Here is a 20,327-nt window from a genome sequence, read left to right as displayed (position 1 = left end):
TGCCCCTTTGCACAAGTGCCATTTAATTGTGCATAAAGGTGCTAATAAAGAATTCAGAATGTATCAAATGCTGTTGTTTGAAGGGTGTTTAACAGCAGGGCTAAGACAAAAGAAACTGGCAATTAGGTATATATTTAGGAGTCTTTCTGCAGGCATCTGGAGTTCATTTCAGCAATAATTCAAAAACCCCAGGATACTTTTCTGCCTCCTGCTGCTAAGTGAATGTAGGAGTAAAGCTGCTATTTTCACTGACAAGACATTTTGCTTGTGAAATTCTCCCACTTGCATATAATCACTGTTCTAGCAAATTACAACATAGAACACAACTCTCCATGAGTCAGGGGGAACATGATGCCTTCTCAGGTGATACAGGATTGTAGGGAGAATGAAAGCAATCTCAACCAAAAATTAATATAAATTATACAAGCCCTTGGCTAGTCTAATCAGGCTGGGTAAAGCAGTGACTTCAAGCTCAGGGAAGCTGGGTTTATATTTATTTACCAGGTTAAGGCACCAAGCCAGTTAAATTCACTCTCTTTCAAATTGCTCTAACTAGTTACTAGCATGCAGTTTTCTGGAATTTTTCACTTCTTTTGATTACTTTAATAATGAGTTATATTGTCTGGGAGGTAAAAACCTGTGTTTCAGGGAAGTGTTGCTGACAAGTTGCTGTCAAAAGGCAAGCAAGCAGCCTTGGCACTCATGTGACCTGTGAGGTCTCATCATGCATGTATTATATACATGCACTGTGAAATGTAATATAGTGCCTTAACAGTGGAGATTTAAGTGAAAGCCTGACTGAAGCAGATTATAAAGAGCAGAGGTCATGTTCTGCACATGCTGTTGCACAAGTTCTCATCTAGGCAAATTTGGTATAATCCAGGTAGTCCGTATTATGCCCTTCTGTTCTTGATCTCTTCATACACTGTCAGTGTCCAGAGTATTGTATCACATTAAAAGCTGTGAAGATGGACAGTCAACTACTTTGATTAGTTGGTAAAGTCTTGTTTCATGCCTGTAGCTACATCTTAGCTGGATCTTCTGTTTGTGAGTCTGGAAATATTCTGGGGAAAAAATGGAAAAAAATAATTCTCACTGTTAAAATTCGAAGCTGTTTCATGTGTATGTCTCCTCATCAACTGCAGTGTGTGGCTTCTAAATGAGATTTTGGTGACAGTGTATCTTATATAAGAATGGGTCAGCCAATCCTCAGAAGAATAACTTCGTTCCTTGCTATTCTTTCATTTTTAAAGCTTGTTCATGACCGTACACACAGTCTGGCTCATGGCTGATATCTAATTGCCTGTACGTGGCAATGAGTATCAGCATGAACCAGACAAGCCTGGTGTGATTCTTCATGAGTTACAATTAACTTCTGTTCACCGTGGCGAGCTGTAATGAACCCTAGTTACTTATTACCAGACCTGCAGTCATCTCTGCATGACTGGCAGAATAGCTCCTATTGAGTTCCACCATTGGCTGAACACTAGTGTGGGGCATAGGCCTGTCCTTAATGCACATGCTGTGTTTCCCAATAGTGATACAGTAATGCCAGTTTGAACTGTTCTCTTTAATTTATCCTGGCATGGGCTTCTGTCTGAGCAAATAGGGCAGTGCAGAACCCCTATAAGAAGCAGCTGCTACAAAGATTTGCTGACCCTCTCTTTTTCCTCATTTTGTTCTTTAGCTGATTGGCTGGCTTTGTACAGCTCTTAACGAGCAGTGAAGTTGAATTGTTATCTTTCTTGCTGGTTTTCTTTCCTGGCACGTTTTCTCCTGACTGGCCCTTGGAGTACCTGTGTTGTGTGGGAAGACAGCACATGGATCCCAGCAGAGTCACTCTGCTTTACTCCTCTGAACATATTGGTAAAACAGAAAGCTCCAACCTAACATTAAAAGCACCCTACAGTACCAAAGCAATACATAAGCAGAGGTTAAAGCAAGAGTCCTGGTCAGGTACTTCACACAGTGAGAATTCAGGTAGCTAGATGAATCCTAGCTGCCCAGACCTTGTCTGCACTCTGAATGAACACAATTGTTTTGAAATGGTTTTAGTTACTCTTGTTGGATTGTAAACCTTTCTAGCCTAGCTAGGATAATAAAATAACTTTGTTAAGATGATCTCTTCTGACACTGTCTCAAGCTCATTTTGCTCAGAATATTGTCTAAACCAGAGCACAATCATAATCACATGTTGCTTGTGGGTAGCAAATACTGAATAAATAAATTTTGATTTTGGTACTTTATTCCTGATGCTGTTCATACTGTTATTGAGTGGATGCTGTAGAACTAGCAAAAATTATCTGATGTGCTTACATTTCAGTATGTTTGTAGTTTCAGCAGGCAACTTACAATCAATCAGTTTATCAAGAGCATTTAATAACAAGGTTTTGGCAAATATCAATAGTATATTCAAAGAACTCATAGACTTCAATTTATGGATAAAAAAGGTTTAATTAACTAAGTCTCTATAAATTTACTCACAACTCTTGTCTTAGCTCTTCAGCAGAGCTTATATAGTGTTGTCATTCCATCTACTTCTGACAGAACATTATCGGATATTATCCTTTCTAATGCCTAGTTATGTTATTTCCTCAAATTTTTTACTGCATTTGTGAACTCAGGCCTCTTGAGTTTTACAAGAAGCAAGGATGAAATCTTTGGAGTACCAGGTTGATACTGATCCAGCTATTTACAGAGAAGCTATAAGAAATGGAAAGGTTAGAGGTGTCATTCACAATTATGGGCTTGCAATGTAAATAACAAAAAGTGGCATTTGCTCAGTGTTGCCATTTTTAAAATTTTCATGTGATCACAGCAGGAAGAAATTATATGAAAAAAGACTTCATCAGACTTCCAAAGCCATTCTTATCCTCATTTTTAGTTTCTGTAGACTGTACTCTGTGGCTGTAATAATGCTTTCTGTTGTCAAGGATAGCCCATTCAGTCAATGTTCTTACTTCTTCTTTTATTAAGAAAAATAAAACCTGTCTAAAACCTGTGCTCCAATTGGAAACAGGACAGATACTTGTGCAGTGGCACTTCTCTTGCTCAGAATTATTCTGCCAAGCATAAATGTGTCAGGGCAAGGGAAGCAGCATGGTTGTTTTTCTTGTGGCCAGACATCTTAGCCACTTTTAAATCAGCTCAGGTAGGTAGTTTGAACTTGTGCAAACATTCTGCCTCTTCTCAGCCCCTTTTCTCTTAGAGATATCTTTAGCACCAGGGTTTGCTGTTACTGCACATATTTCGTGGTGCTACACAGTCAATACAAAAGCAGAACAATGCTACTGCAAGCTTCTGACATATGTGGGATGTAAAAACCAAAGCTCTGCAAAAGCAGGAGAGTAAGTTAACTTACCAGCTTGAAATAGTAAATGACTTTTAAACACCATGATCAACAGCCATGATGGAGCTGGCATCTCATATGTGTTGAGCTAGGAGGAGGTCATTATGGCTGAGCACCCTGGGAGAAACCCAGCCCCCATGTAAATGAGCACATTCTATAGCTTTCATCGGGTTGCACAATGGCAGTTTGACCTATAGTATCTCTGAAAGTATAACTAGTAAGAAAATTTAGGGATGATTTCACAGGCATTGATGTTGCATATAGTTAAGCACCACTGCACTTATTTTTAGTTAACAGAAAGAGAGAGGATGGCTTTTTTATACTCTGATACTCTGTTTTGCAAAGATTGGAAACTATATAGTTTACAAAAAATGCTTTTCCTCTTTGGAGAATAACATCCACTCCAGGAAAATGGATCTTGATATGTGTTCTCTGTTGCTCATATAAAAATTTTATATGTGCCTGAAGATTTTCAGATTTGGAAATGTCATTCTTAGCATAACATAGTTCTACAGTACCTGTGAGTTATTATCATGGGCCTTTACACAAGCATTTTGCCATAACACACTACTGATACATCTTGCTGAGTATGTAATTACATTCTGCTAGGAATCTTGAGTTCTCTTCATATCCTGATGTCTATGAAGGACTCTTCTGAAGTTTGAGTTTGGATTGTGAAAGTGCCTGTGACCTTGTATCTTTGTTTTTTCTATACACAAGAGTGTAAATGCTACTATTCATACCGGTGGCTGCAAAATCAGCTAGTGGGCAGTAACTGCTTTTGGTACTTTATTCCTGATAAGATGAGAAGGAATTGAGTGAAAAGCACAGCTGAAACTAGGACAGTGAGAGCTTGATCAGGTCTCTTCTACAGTACATCAAACATTAATAATTTCCTGCCTGCTCCATCATTTTAGTTAAGTAATTGGAAATCCTATTGATCTGCACACAGGACTTAAAATAAAACAGTCTCAGTGTTTTACAGGCTGTAATTTCTGCAAAGACATATTGTTCCTGATTAGTATTAGGACAGAAGCCACCCATCTCCACAGCAGCTGAGCATGTATTAGTGCCATGTCAGGAAATCCTCTATGCGGGGCTGCTGTGGGTGAGCAGAATGCCACGTAGTGGTGACCTCACTGATAAAATTGAAGTATGTGGATTTAATGTTGCTCTGAATACTGACTCAATAGTTTATATTCTTTCTGTTGCTGCATTTTGCAGAGATCTTTCATCAGCTCTCTAAAAGAAGGAAGGTAATGAGCATCACCAACCAAACGATCTGATGAATCAGTCTGAGATGCTGTTGAAAGATCTCTCTCTCTCTCCCCCCCTGTCCTTCTTTCCCTGCTTCATTGCTTCTGTGTGGGTGACTGGTTTATCTGACTCTTCCCTGTTCACAGTAGGTCTCTGCTACTTCTCTTGTATTTGACATGCACTGATACTCTGGAGGGCTGAAAATGTAAGAGACAGTGGATCTGAGAAGGGAAACAAGCTTGTTCTCCCACTTAGCAAGAACCAAGAAGCAGAACAGTGATATAGACACAGCAGCTGGCCAAGCTGAAACTCAGATGAAAAACTTGGCAGTATAGCCCTTTATGTACTGGATTTGCTATAATTGAATATTTAGCTGCACTGCGGCTTGAGGACTCCAGTACATGGAGTGCTATAAACCAAAGTTTCCTCAATTGATGTGTACAATTTCCTCAATTTTGTGTATGATTCCATACCCTTCTCAGGTAAAAAGCTGTTTAACTCATTTGAAGTTTCATGCAGAAACATCTGTGTGTAAGGTCTGTAGTCTAGCACTGTCATTAAAAATAACTAGGACAGCTGGGATATGAAGTCCTATTTGATTTCAATCGTAGTCTAAATCCTAGAGATGAATCTTGACTGCTGTTGAAAGGTATCTGATTTACCATCCTGTGGCTGATCAACATGTACACGTACATGTACTTTCACACTTCCCTGCTCTTCATTTATCTGTGAATCTCAGTGACATTTTCTATTTATCAGTTTATGGCATCTGTTAAGGAAGTAGTCCACAGTGTTTTATAAACAATCTAATAATTCTCACAGCATCTTTATGTGGCCAACAAGGTGTGCCAATGCTTTGTGCCCATCTTTAACAAAAAATAAACCGTGTAAAGAAATTTGAAAATTTCTTAGATCACGTAAGTTAATATAACAGCTAAATCCACTATTTAGAACTCCTGACTCTTTATTCTTTGGCCATAGTCACTTTTTACCACATATAATGAAGAATAAACTACTCTATTTTGGGGGCAGATTGTAAGTAAGTGCAATTGTTAAGTTTTTTAAAGGAAAAATTACAGAAAGGGCAGCAACTTCGAAGCGTTGCTGGTAGGAGTACTGTTGAGTTACTTGCACTAAATGGGGTAATTAATGTAACTACATAATTACAAAAATGTAATTACGCATTTTCTTGGTAATGTATGCAGTATTGAAAGGTGTCCTGGTACAGGTGTTATGGTGTAATATAGAATACTGCTGTCCAATATACACATAATGGGGATAAAGACATGTATTTTGAATTATTTAGAAAAGCTGGTATCGTATTGTGCTGTCCTTGGTCATATCTGAGACTTCCATGTGTTGTGCTGTGTTAACAAAGTGACTTTAATAAGCATATTGCAGCAGAATACATTGGTCACTGGGCAGTGCTGCAGAAGGGAACTTGCAGTAGCACTAATTTCAGCTGCACAGTTTCTGCTCCCACTAGATGTGATAATAGTGCCCATCATCCTGCTATGCATCATTCTGTAGAGTTTATAACTGATTTCTTGCTTGTCTGGAAGAATACCTACTCCTTCCACATGATCCTCCTTTTCACCTCTTCATTTCTCTCAGGATCCTTTCAGAAGCAAACACAGCACATTTTTGTCACTTCTCAGACAATATAGATAAGGATTTTACTCTTCCACAAATTCCTCTTTCTTTATCTCCCTTCATCTCCAGGTTTTTCTTTCATCCTTGGTGCAAGACAAGGAATCAACTTGCCAAGAATTAGTAGCTGATACCCAAGAGCCTGAATTTGGGCCCACTAGTTTGTGGGAGGGGAGTGTAATGTTAATGAGTCAGTGTGGATCTGTTACCTCTAGTGTCCCAAGTACTGCTTCACTGTCTAGGTAAAGAGCTAGAGACTAGAGGAAAAACCTGTGTTACTGTTGAAGTGTTGCAGGTGATTGTTTAGTAGTTGTTGAAAATTTTATTCTGAGTGTTTACTTAGAGTGGTAGTACAGTAAGTTCAGGATTATCTCTCCCAGTGGCTCAGATACTGTGGCAGCGTTCCTGAAAAAATACCACAGATTTCTGTAAGAGTAGATTGGATCTTAAGTGGTGAATTTATTTTTATTTGCTTTCATCAGCAATACTGTTTAATTCAAGATACTAAACTGAGTGCTTCACACAGCCAGGTGCACATTCACCCTCCTTGGGATGCATTTAAGGAGGGAAGAATACCTTCCATGAAATTGTTCTGTTCTCCAGCTATCAATATCTTCCAGGGGCTCAGAAAACAAACAGTCCAGAAATTATTTTCAAAATCAGAAGCTAACATATAGTTTCAAATTGCAAAAGTCTGAGAAATGCTGATAAAAGTTTTCAGAAAGGTAGAGCACTTGCAGCTTAAAGTAATTTTCCCCTGTGAGATCAAGTCCAGCTGCTTCAAGTCAGATACCCAAGAATCAAAGTTTCCACCATTCATGATGAAAAGCTGGGATTTAATCACTGGAGAGCTTTGAAAAGTCCCAGCAAGTGTGTTTACAGATTTAAGTGCTTTTCTGAGTATTTGAATCTAAGATTTATTTGCATATACATCTTATAGGCACTTTCTGCTCCATGTAATCTATTTTTGTGCTGCTATTTCCAGTCCCTATTATTTGTGTAGTTGATTAAAATGCTTCCATTGAATACTTGAAGCAGTGAAATTGATGGAAAGTGGCCTAACCTGTCTTCCCTCCCCTTCTTCCTCAGTCTCTACAAATAGAATTTCTCTGTATATTCTGAGTCATAATCTTATGAATTTTTCCCCATTTCAGACTTTTAATATGAAATAATGTATTACTTTGAGAGTTACTTGCTTACATCAATTTTTGCTGTAGTTTGCTGTATTTTTCACTCAGCTTCTGCCCTGTAGGTGCTTAGACATAGCCTTAGCTCCACGTAAACACCTAGCCTGCACATCATATCACTGAACCCTCTAAGTATTGCTGGGCAATTAATGAGATCCTTTTTGCAGCTTTAATGGAGAATTTCAGCCCTGTCCTTAGTTTGCCAGACATAACAGATTAGAAAGAAGTCTGCTTTTTCATTAAGGCTTATTTCCCTATCTAATACACAATATATGAGTCATTTGCACATGTGACTGTTTTTGGTACCAAAAGCACTCTTTTTGGCCTTGCTTTCTTCCTGACTTCTGCAAGAGTGGATTAACCCATCTCTAATGCTGCTTTTTTTACCTGACTTCTGTGGAAGTCCCCAGAGATGAATTTGGTCCAGTTAATAAAATATAAACAGAAACCCACAGATGTTTCATTTACAATTCTGTGGCATTTAAAGTTTTAGACATAGAGACAGTTGAGTGTAAACAATGGTAACTTTATATACAGGAGTTGTTGATTTCAAATTTGAACTTGATATAATGGGTAGGACTGCAGTAAGCACTGGTGAAGTTGAATAGTGCTGACTCCACCTCTGTTTTGATATGATGAGAGTGTGCCCTTGAACTGTAAAGTGGGGTGTTACTGTGACAAATACAGCTACCACTGGCAGAACAAATTGCACAAAGCTGAGACTGAAGAGTTCTACCTGACAGAAGCATTAATATGATGGGGTTTTCCAAACTAGAAAGCATTTTCTGGTGTTCACACCATAAACAGAAGACAGTGTACAAACACAGCTGTATAGGAAGGTTAAAACATTCAACTTCTGTAAGAAGGCAGAAATAAAAAGGCAGAAGTACTATGAAATACCCTTACAGTATTAAGTCCAGTGTATCAGAAATGACTGGTTGATTTTTGATCAATGGTGTTACACACATTGGGTGTGTATCATTACCACTAAATGTTGGATTCCGGATTTGTTGTCTGTACATACTTCATACTAGTATTACTTGAACTGGATTTATGTTGCTGGAAAGGGCTGTGGCAGATGTGGTTGTTTATTAAAAAGCTGAGACCAATGTGCATAAGTTCTCCACTGAGCTCTGCGCTGCTCTGGGGCCCGTTGGAGTCCCAGTGCCATCGCCTTCCCGGGACGCGGCTGGTGCCCCGAGCCTGCCGTGCTGGCTGGGCTAAACGCGCCATCTACTGACTAGCAGGGATGGTTTATTTAAAACAAGGAGAAAAGAACAGAAAACAGGTGGAGTTTTTAATGAAATTCTGCATCAGCAGGGAAAGTGGATGAAGTTTGATAAATCCTTATATAGCCTTATTTTTCTCCCCCTAATTAACAGCCATTCCTTGACCTTTTTTTTTTTTTTTTTTTTCTAATGCCATTGTTTCTATTGTCTGTTCTCCGCTCTGCTCCTAGGCTGTTTGCTAAGACAGATTGAAGTCACCTGCTGTGGCAGAGGATTTGAGCAGAAAGTTAGTGCTGTAGTCACAAAGCTTCAGAATTCATTGCGACATCAGTTTACTGCCTGCATCTGAAATGTTGATTCTCAAAAATTTGTTTCAAATGTGTAGAACTGCCTGAATTTCTTAGAGTCATAGAATGATTTGGATTGCAAGGGATCTTTAAATGTCATTTAGCCCAAGCCCCCTGAAATGAGCAGGGATGTCTTCATCTAGATCAGATTGCTTAGATCAGAGCCCTGTCCAGCCTGACCTTGAATGTTTGCAGGGATGAGGAGTCTACAACCTCTCTGAGCAATCTGTTCTAGTGTTTTACCACTCTCATTGTAAAAATTATCTTCTTTAGATCTGGACTCAATCTACCCTCTTTTAGCTTAAAACCATTAGCCATTATTGTATCTCAACAGGCCCTACTATAAAGCTTGTCCCCATGTTTTTATAAGCCCCCTTAAAGTACTAAAAGGCTGCAATAAAGTCTCCCTTCCCTCACTGTCCCATTGTTCACCTGTCCTGGATGTAACTGCCTAAGCCTCACTCTTGGTTGTACATAAGTGGTATGCAAATCAGATTTAGTGCAAAACAGTGGCTAATATGGGGGCCAGTAATTTTTGTTATGAATCAGGGAAGGAGTTATTTCAGTCAACAAACACCTGCTAGCTGTATAGATGGAGAGAAGAAATGCACAATGAGGACCTTTGTTTTCTGTATGCAAAGTTTATAAATCAAGTTGAATATCAAAATTAACATTTTGATGTTTCTCTCTGGAGACACCTGTGTGATTCAGTCCAAGTCACTCTTACTTTGAAAACCAACTGTCCATGTAGATCCCATCTAATTAAATATTTGTCATTTTGATTTAAAAATAACTTCTTTGAGATTGTTGGCTTAAGGAAAGTGTTATTCTTTTTCTGTCCCCTTTTTTCTAGGATATTAAATACAACGTTGTTTGAACTGTATGAAGCTCTGGGCAATTTTCCTGCCTTGTGGGTCTTCAATGTGCTGCTTATGGTTCTTCAAATTCTGCACTGTTTTTGGTCTTACCTAATCATAAAGGCAGCCTACAAAGCTATTTCAAAGGGCAAGGTAAGACAACACAGGGTAAGACATCTGTTTAATGATTTTAAGTTTTCCATTAATAACAGAGGTCACTTTCTGTTTGGGTTTGTTTTTTTTTTTCTAATCCATAACATGCTACTGAAGACACATCTTATTTTAGATAAACTCTTCTTTCCTTTCCTGGAAACTTCTTCCCACTACTAATGATTGTCAGATAAGTTAATAATACTCTGTCTAGTGATTGTCTTTATATGTGCTTCTGCACTACTTCTTTACAATGTGGTACACTGAACAAAACTACATTAGGGAAATCAGGTTAAAGAAACCCAACAAGTAAACTGCTTTCTTGGGGCTGCCAGTTCTGTTTTTCTTCTGTATAGTAGCTGTTAACAAAATGTTCATTTCACAGCTGGAAGTGATAGCAATAATAATACAAAACTAAATTCTGCTGTGTTTGCTAGTGGCAAAGTTACAGATCACAGCCTCTTCTAGGTGTGTGTATTAATGAGGTATTGCAAAGAGCTATGCATTTTCTTTCTTTCTGTGTATTTTCTTTCTCTTTGTTTGGGCTAGAATATAGTGTCTTGCTGCCAGTGGTACATTTGACAGGAAGATGTCACTCCCAGAAATACCAGCCCCAATACACTTGCTATGCAGATGGTGGAGCTAATCCTTATAGATCACGTAAAGTCAGGACACTTTACCCTTAAAGAGCAGAGCACATTGATGTGACTGACCCCAAAGTGAATGGGATTGTTCTCCAGAAAATTGTTATCTATGAATATACTGGAGAGCTCAGCCATGCACTGGCAGAGCCCAGAATCTGCCACTCCATCTGTGAAAGACAGTGCATTCATGAGCTGTATTTTGCCTGGAAGCCATGCTTTAGTCTCCTCTGCTTTTAGCAATTAGTAGCCTCAGCTGTCCTGACTGAATTATACCAGTAACTTCAAAGACTGCTTCCTGCTCTCTCTTACTCTGCTTGTTTATCCTTTCCTTTGTGCTGTGCTGGAAGGCTGGGAAGTGGAACCCCTTGCATGTAAGTTTCTTTAATTTACTATGCAAAAGATTTATTCTGACAACACTGGTGTTTGTGGTTTGGGTTGGTATGGTTCTTTTAATTTGTAGTTTCTGCTTGGTATTTATCCATTTTTTGTATATATATATTTAAGTAAAGACTATCTTGAAAGGCCATTTTTTACTTCTTGGCTATGCATCACCTAAAACCATTCAAACCCACTTCTATCTGTAGTATCTGGGTACTATTATGCTTCACCTTTTTTACACAGAGATGGATGGATGGATGGATGGATGGATGGATGGATGGATGGATGGATGGATGGATGGATGGATGGATGGATGGATAGATGTGTGTGTGTATACACATACTTATCTATCTATCTATCTATCTATCTATCTCTATATATTTGTATATATCTCAGCAGGATAAGCATCTGCTCTGTCAGCATTCAGGACACACACTTGAGACTGTCAATCCTTCACCTTGTAGTTCTAACAATTGCACAGGAGAAAATTGAGATTGTACAGAGTTAAAGCAGAGTTAGATGCTTGCAGTAACACAGTGACCAGGTTAGAGATGGATATGTATAACATGTATACAGAGGATTCATTTTCCTTCAGATCTTAACTTTCTCGCTTGCAATGCCATTCTTTCTATTTCTGCAATAAAAATAAGAACTGTTTTCACAACACATTACAGATATCTTGCAGATAAGTACTAAGTACTGCAAGATATGTTGCATTCATATCAGGTTAAGTGCAAAGACCCTGCTTCATTGCTGCATTTTAAAAACAAAAGGAGCAGATCCCATGTTTAGCAGAACTGGCTACATCATAGAATCTTATTTTGATTTTTGGCTTTGGGGCAGGACCCTAGCAGAAAAATTGGCAGTGAATCTATTAAGAGAATTTAAAGTGATGCAGAATTGTTCAGTCATCTGGGCTGCCATCACATAGATCACAGGTGCTCAGAACTCTGTGCTGAGACCATTCTCTTCTGTTTGATAATGGTATAATTATATATACCAGCTGCAATATAAAAGTTCCTTTATATGAAAGACACTGAAGTAACTGTTAATTGAAGCTCTGTGAAGTATGGAACCAAATTTCTGACCTCAGATGAAGTCCAGTTTCACAGGTGTTAGAATTGTGGGCTTGCTAGACATTGGCATTAAAAACTTTACTTACTGGGAGCTGTATGGGAACTGTTTTCTTTTTTCACTAGTTCCAAGCAGAATAGTGTCACTTAGGTACTGTGATATTGCAAGGGCAACACTGGCAGCTCGAAAGGCAAATGGCTCTTTCTGAGATAAGAGTGGAATTGTCATGAAGATTTTCCAGAGAAGAGGAGGATTATTGTAAGCAAAAAATTACACACAGTGGCCCTGTTCTTTGAGTGTTTTTAGTTCTTTGGGAAAAAGAAGAGTGAGTTTTGCCCCCCTTTATGTCCATTTGCTTTAGTAAAGTCAGCTGTAATTGCCTGATTGTGGCAACCAGCAGATCAATTGTGGATCGATTGTGAAGAAATTGGGATGCTCAGCTATATGAAAGGGAGTAGAAGCAGGCATGAAAATGGCATCCTTAGAGCTGCATGCAGGTTAAACTTCAGACCTTTTTCTGTTGATGCTAGTTTTTTATACTACACCTGGTGGACTCTTGCTAGTTTTGGAGATTTTCAAGATTTTTCAAAGTCAGCTGAAAATTAGCAGGAAATCCCTAGCAACTAAGGTCCATCTGTTTCTGAAACACCTTTCCAGTGACACAATGGGACACACAGTTGAACGGTGTTTCCTATGTTAGGGACTGAACTGGACTATGTCCACATTTTGCAAGTGCCGTTCTCACCACTTGTCTGAAGTCAGAGATTGGAGTTACCTGGCATAGTGAATTTTATTTCAAGCAGTACTTGTGTCTCCTCCTGCAAGCACACAACACTGTTCCCTGGAGCCATGTGGTCTCCAGTGAGTTGGGAAGTAAGGGGCAGGAGGCTGGGTTGAACATTTTGTATTACCAGGTCAAAGAGCAGCACTCCAAATGAAGGACAGGAAATAAAGTTGTAGTTAGTAGGAGGGCAGAGGGACTGAGCCTAGGTTGAATTTGGGAGCTTGGATTGTTGTTTACTTCGGTCTGTGCAAAACTCTTTGCCTTGAGCACTCGGCCATATTACCTTCAGTGCACCAATGCTGAGTTCTCACCCTGCCTTTGCACATGGCATATGTATGTGCAGACATCTGTGTTTGAAGTGAGTGCAGGCAGGCAAAGGCAGAGAAGTGTGCCAGAGCTGAAATTGCCTTCAAAACTCAAATGGAAAAAATGTGTGAATTCTCTGATTCTCTTGAACCAAAAAGCTGAGTTGTTTCCTTACAGTCACCTACTGCCTACTTGTTTTCCACATTCTACAGGTAGCAAAGGATGCCCGAAGTGACGTTGAGTCAAGCTCAGATGAGGAAGAAACAGTACCTCGCTCAAAGGCCCCACACAGCACTGTCGCTACGAATGGGACCAGCGGTGCCAATGGGACAAACGGGTATCTTACTGGTGCCACTTCCTCAGAGGAGCATTAATCCTTCAGTTCAATCATGAGACACGAACAGAATGAACTGTTTGCTACTGGAAGTAAATTATAAGTTGTGAATGCAGTTTATTCATGTATTTCAGCATCAGAAAAAATTAGGAGTATCAAAGCATTCTGATAGCGCACTGCCATATTTCCTGTTTGTGAATGAAGACAGCACACCATTCTGTATACGTAGGCATGCTGTATGTGTATGTAACTGACACAATGGGAGCAGTATTTTCACTTGTACTGTCTGAAATATTATTTATTTTTTATTCTTTTGGGAACTTCTGGACAAAAGGGAATATCCATTCTCAAAATTTGTGTCTTGGATTCTCGGTAATGGGGAGAGCATCATGCTCAGATCTCTTCTGTCCATTCCTGTTGGTTTTGCTGAATCTGCTATAAGTAATAGTTGCTTGATTTGTTACTTACAGTAAGATAGAACATAGCTTTATAGATTTTAGATCTGCTTCAGATATTTTTGCTATCTTTGTCTTTTAGAGTACTGGTTTTGAAATTGCCTATCAAATCACAGTTACTGTTCTTCCAACAATTTGGGGGAAAAATGTGGTAATTGCAGGATATTATTTTAGCGTAATTTAAAATTCAATTTGGTGGTTAATTGCATTAGAAGTAGACTTGATTTGTTGTGCAAATACCCAAAAGCATTGTTGTCAGCACTTAGGATAAATTCATTATTACCTTTTTTTTGGCCTTTCAACTTTTGACCTTTACGGATTTTAGCTTTTTGCAGAGATTCCATGTAAAAAGGTGTTTCTTCAAATGCACCATTATGAATCCAGACTTATCTCCTGAAATTGTTCTTGCACATTCACCTGATTGAGAGCAGGGGTGTAATGGAAAAAACGGCAGATGAAAAGTTCATTTCTTCCTCAGACTCAGCTCAGTCTAGGTATTGTTCTCAAAATTATTGCCACTTCCTTGGCAGGGTAAAGAAAGAGAAGGCAGAATGTCATACATTACTAAAATTCGTTTATTTTCTGTGTGTGAGAACTTGAGCAAAATTCACTTAGCATAATTCCTTTGAATGCTCAGCAGTGTTTCATCACCTCTACAAATAAAATTAGGGAGTGTCTGTAAAATAATTTTGCATTCCTTTTTCATCCAAGATTTACAAATAGTGTCCCAAAGAAGACATAATAACACCCTAAGTAAACATCTTTTTAAACATTATATACATACTTCTTCCAGTCTCTAGATCAAAGTTTGATGTAGGATGCTAAGGATCATACAGTTCTTGCTGGACACTCTTCTGTGATTTGTGACAGCAGTGCCAAAAGTAGGCAGGGTTCTTGGGTAAAAAACTCTATGCAACCGACTGTTCAACAGTATTGTGTGTGCACACAAAACCAATGTGCTTATAGACCAAAGACTTATATACTCACTCACTCACTCACTCACTCACTCACTCACACACACACACACACATATAAAAGTTTAAAAAATAAAGGAAGGAAAAAAAACAGGGGAAAAAATCTCAAGCATGTCTTCTATATACAAAGGGATTGGAGTGCTGTGTTCAGCTGGAAACCTGAGCCATGAGGTCATTTCTGATTCCTTCCACCTATGCAAATAGTAAAATATAGATGGTTTCTGATGCCATAAAACATGTTTAAAGACTCTATTTTATATAGACTTCATTGAAGAAAGTTGTGTTGTCACTTCTTTCTTTCGAAAACTGAGATTTGTCCTATTCTACTGGTCACTCTTGAAAACTTCTAAAACTTTTATTATCCATAGAAACTCCTGTGTGTTAGGAAAAAGGAGGTGTGCTAAAGCCAAGGTTGGAATGGCATGAATGGAAATAGTACTTCAACTTAGTAAAGAATAAAGGTAAGAAAACTCAGAAATTGTAAATCACAAAAGATCTGTCAGTTCTGCTATCCATAGAGCATCTTTTGAAAAAGCCAGATAACCTTGTAATCCAGCAGCTGCATAGCTTATATGTCCATGAGTATATCTGAGGGAGCAAGGGAGCCTTACTTAAATCTCCTTCTCCCCAGAAAGTTTCTCTGCCTCTGATTTTTTTTCATCTGTCTCCTATGCATTTGATTTCATAGTTTTCTGCAGGGCAGGTTATATGTGTGAAAATATGTTGATTGCAATAGAAAGTATCCTATCCATGGTGTTTGCAGCTGTGTAGTAATTACTGTAAAGATGATGCCAAGATTTTAAAATAAAACCAACCTGGGATCAATTAAATTAAGATTATAATTTGTGAAATCTGACCTGCTACAATGGAAACTGAGAATATCAGTTTAAACACAGCTCTTTCATAGTGTTGATTACTACCTGCATTGAACCATTTCCTTTCTGCAAAGATGGATACAGAAATGGCATTCTGGCAAAATACTTTGTCTTACATGAGAACAGAATGTTGCTCTGAACTGTCAACATGCACAACATAGACCACATGCTGCAATGTTGGTGATACCAGAGCATAGAGCAGTCCCCAACAACAATCCCGGTGCCAGGGGCCTTTAGTCCCTGTTGGTCTTCTTCAGCAATGCTCTGTAATGTTCAAATGTTCATTCAGATGTAGAGTCAAGGCTACAACCCTTGAGATGATTTACTATCACTAGATATGCTGTTAGGGTATCATAGAATCATAGAATGTTAGGGCGTTGAGGGGACCTTGAAGATCATCTAGTCCCAACCTCCCTGCCATGAGCAGGGACACTTCACACTACACCAGGTTGCTCAAGACCTTATAAAACCTGGCCTTGAACACTGCCAAGACTGGGGCATCCACAGCTTCCCTGGGCAAGTTGTTCAGTATTTTACCACCCCTGAAGTAAAGAATTTCTCTCTAATAGCTAACCTAAACTTTTCTCCTTTTTGCTCCAGTCCTCTTACCAACTTCATGGCCCTTCTTTGGAAGTGCTCCAACAGTTCTATGTCCTTCTTATGTTGGGGACACCAGAGCTGGCTGCAGTACTCTGGGTGGAGTCTCACAAGAGCAGAGGAACAGAATCCCCTCCCCTGCCCTGCTGCCCACACTCCTGTGGATGCAGCCCAGGATACATTTGGCTTTCTGGGCTGCAAGTGCACACTGATGGCTCACGTTGTGTTTTTCACCAACCATCACTCCCAAGTCTCTCCACAAGGTTGCTCTCAACCACTTCTCCACCCAGCCTGTAGGAGTGCCTGAGATTGCCACAACCCAGGAGTAGGACTTTGCACTTGGCTTTCTTGAACTTCATGAGGTTTCCATCAGCCTCCCTCTCAAGCCTGTCAAGGTCCCTTGATCCCCACTGTTAAATGGTGCATCTGGGATTGAAACTCTTCCTTTGAGGTTTAAATTCAGTTCCATCTGTGATATGCTAAAGCATATATGCAGTTACCTTGGTTCAGCTAACACCCAATGACATGCTTATCCCCTGTAATCCTGGCTTTTTGAAGTCTGTTCTTAGCAGTCTAGGATAAACTTTATACAGGTATGTCAGGAAAGTAAGTTAAGATATTCAAATGACACATTTGGGGAAATAGGGTAAGAGGAAGCCTTAAGAACTTTCCCAACCTTTGCTAAACAATGATCTTTCAAGCTAGAGGTTTATTATAAAAATTGCAAATTCATACTTTTTTTCTGTCTCTAGCAGGAAGGAGCAAGTGATTTAGTGATCAGACATGGCAGTGTGCTTTGATTCATCATTTCAACTAATGGGTGTGAAAACTTTGGCTTCATCTTCCAGTCTGCAGAGAAAATGCCATGAAATTGTTTCCTTTTTCATTTGAATTTGATTGCTTTTCTGATTAAGAGCTTTGCAAGGTGCATTTGGAGGTCATCGACTATTTAGAGGTTAATTTCCACATATTTTAGAAGATTGGCTGAAATTATTCGCATGGTTCATGGTAAATGTGAGACTTTAAAAGGTTCTGTCTATTCACACCTTTTGTAGAATTGTAATTTAGTAATTCTAGAAATGAAAGTTTGTACTCTATAACCTCTCTGAGTTCTATGCTCCTTGTTTGTAGTACAGTATATGACACAGTGGTTGAGATGTCAAAGTAGAAAAATGAGGAAATTAGAGATTATTAGTAAATAGTAAGAATTTGTCTTCTCTCCTAGACAGCCCAGATTACAGTAAAATAAGATTCAGGTTACCTTTTGTGTACTGTTTCCCATATTGGCATATTTTGTATCAAAAGAAAAATACATGGTGGGTTTGTGGTTTTGTTTGGTTGTTTTTCATAAAGAAGAATATTGCAGAAAATGGTAAAAATACCTGATCAAACAATAAGGGTGGACATTGGAGTCTTTTGGGTCTTGATCAATGTTAAGTAGTGCTAGTTTTAAAATACCAAAGTGCCCCATGCTGTTTCCTTGTTGTCCTTTTGTAGTTTTTTCTATCTGTTATTTATTTAATGATTCCAGCAGAATTGGTACAGGTGTCACAGCTTCATATCTCCTGCCTCAGCCTGTGACCATTCTGTGACCATGTGATTGCCAATGCCCAATGCTTTTTTCTGAGACCCAAGTACATGCACTAAAGCTTTGCTTACAGTGGAGTGATTCTTGTCTTAAATCTGTATCTGATTCAGGTGAAAATCACTTCCTGCTTCTGAACAGGACATGAGGGTGAAAGCCGTGACACGGCACACGCCACTGGTGATCAATGCTGGTTGATTGAGACACTCCGTGTTTTACACAGAGTGCTCGCGTAGGAAGCCTAATGCCCATTTCATTCATTTTCTCATTACTAGAGCCTTCTATATCTCAGAGAAATATGGGCTATTATTGGTTTTATACAGCTGATGCTTTGGTATTTTCTTAATCTCTTTGCTACAACTCATTTTTGTATGTCTCCTATTGTCTACTTCCTGTGACATTTGTGGGAGAGGAGTATTAAATACTTTTTATCCTTCCTGTAATGTAGACCCTCTTAGGCCTAACTTCAGTGTTCTGCAAACTACAGTTGCCTTTAAACCATGAAGCAAAACCAGTTTGTATTAGTTGTTTTGACTGGTTTTGATTTGGAACAAGAGACCTAATGGGAACTTCAGTAAGACAACATTATTCTTTTTTCCCTTTTCTTTTAAAAAGCTCTAGTGAAGGTTTGCAAAGGTGGTGTACATGTACAGCCTTTACACTGTAAAGATTTCTGATTGTAGTTGCAATGAAAACACAGTGTTTGAGTGTGTCTCTACATACTTCTCAATCTTTGAAATTGCTTGCAATTAAAAAAAACTGGAGGAAATACCATGAGAGGATGTTTTGGAGTCATGTAAATGATCACATGTGTCAGACAAAAGGCAAAAAATATTGTCTTACATGACTTAAAATGGGTGCAACAAAACACATTCTCTGGCTTCTGCTGAGCTTCAGCTTTTTGCTGTTCTGGGGTTTACCTTTACACAAGCTTTCATACCATACTGTGCATGTTGACTGCTGCAAGTCAGGGTGAGGCAGATGACACATTTTCACCTGTGTTTTCATGAAAATCCTGTGCTTGAGCAACTCTCAGAAATGTGGTGATGTGTAGGAACTCCACTGTTCTGGATACAGTGATGCACTAGCTAGAAGTCCTTTCATGTATAGCTATTGTGTGGAACTTTGGGAGTTATTTTGTCTTTTATTTGACTGGGTTTGGGTTTTTTTCTAATATGGAGAATAATTATTCCTCATAAAATCTCTGGAACAAACCAATATTGTGGGCTATTTTAATTTGGAGACAGTTTCATAATAAACATAAGTATTAGAAATGTAGATTTTGTTTTCTTATTTTTTCTATGAGATGCAGACAATGTTTTCCTTTGTTTTAGCTCAAAGATTGTTACCCACACTGTAGACTCCAACACTCTTTGGACAGATGCAAGTATATTTTTGCTGTGTTCATCACTGCAGTACTTTATGTTATTTCTTGTATGAAACGGTTTGTAACAGGAAGTGTGGGAAGATCCAAGTTCTCTCTATACAAATGAAATATTGTCAGTACCAAAAAAAAGGATATTTTTCAAGGATTTAAACATCAAAATTTTGCATGGTAAGAACTCCTGAATCTCCAGCTGAGCCCACTTTGGAAAAGCTGTCTTTTTTCAGTCTAGGTGAGCAGAGTTTCTTTAGAAATACACATTCAGATGTTTTCTTTTAAGCAAAACTGTCACTCAGCAAAGCTCCACCTACTAACCTCTTGTGGAAGTGAGAGAAAAGAGCCACTCTTGGGAGTGGCTCTCCTAAGGAAAGTCTGCAGCTCACCAGAGGAAAGCCTACAAAACACCATTATCAGGCAGGCTCTGGTGCAGCATTAAAAGATGATGCGAAGGTACTTAGAAATGGGATGCCTGAAAAAATTCTCGTAACTTCAGCAGGAAATTTAGGCAACAGTTCTCATAACACAAGTATCAGTCATATAGGGATCTTCACACATCAGCTGAAGTTTTTTCACTGAAGAGAATTAAACCTGGGAATTTGCATTGTGTTAAAGAACTGTAGATCTTTAGCAATTGTAGTTGTTAATACGGCTCTGTGATAATATACAGAGACTCTTGTGTTATATTTAATATAGCATTTCAGTTCATGTTTATTGAACGTATTTATGAAGAGATTTATTTATGTGGAATATTGTCCAGTGGTATGTGTAATGTCTTTTGCTCCCTATGCCACATGTGCTTCTCAACTTACGTAGCACAAGGGAGAGCCAATGTGTGCAGAATGCAGCTCAGGATAACATGATAAAGAGCAAGACCTTTATGTTCTGGCTCTAAGTCTGTAAAGGATCCTTTG

General features: G+C 38.8%; 1 protein-coding gene across 1 annotated transcript in view; it reads left to right on the top strand.

The window, feature by feature from the left end:
* CERS6 (ceramide synthase 6) overlaps positions 1 to 19,310 on the top strand; it is a 99,037-nt gene extending 79,727 nt beyond the window's left edge. Inside the window, exons 9-10 of the mRNA XM_053982802.1 lie at positions 9,873 to 10,029; positions 13,425 to 19,310. Of these exons, the coding sequence (XP_053838777.1) occupies positions 9,873 to 10,029; positions 13,425 to 13,586 (319 nt within the window). The 3' untranslated portion in view covers positions 13,587 to 19,310. The remainder of the gene's footprint in view (positions 1 to 9,872; positions 10,030 to 13,424) is intronic.
* Positions 19,311 to 20,327: the final 1,017 nt, after the last annotated feature.

Source organism: Vidua macroura, chromosome 7, assembly GCF_024509145.1.
Source record: "Vidua macroura isolate BioBank_ID:100142 chromosome 7, ASM2450914v1, whole genome shotgun sequence".
Classification (NCBI taxonomy): Eukaryota; Metazoa; Chordata; class Aves; order Passeriformes; family Viduidae; genus Vidua; species Vidua macroura.
This window is presented reverse-complemented; position numbering and strand designations above follow the sequence as displayed.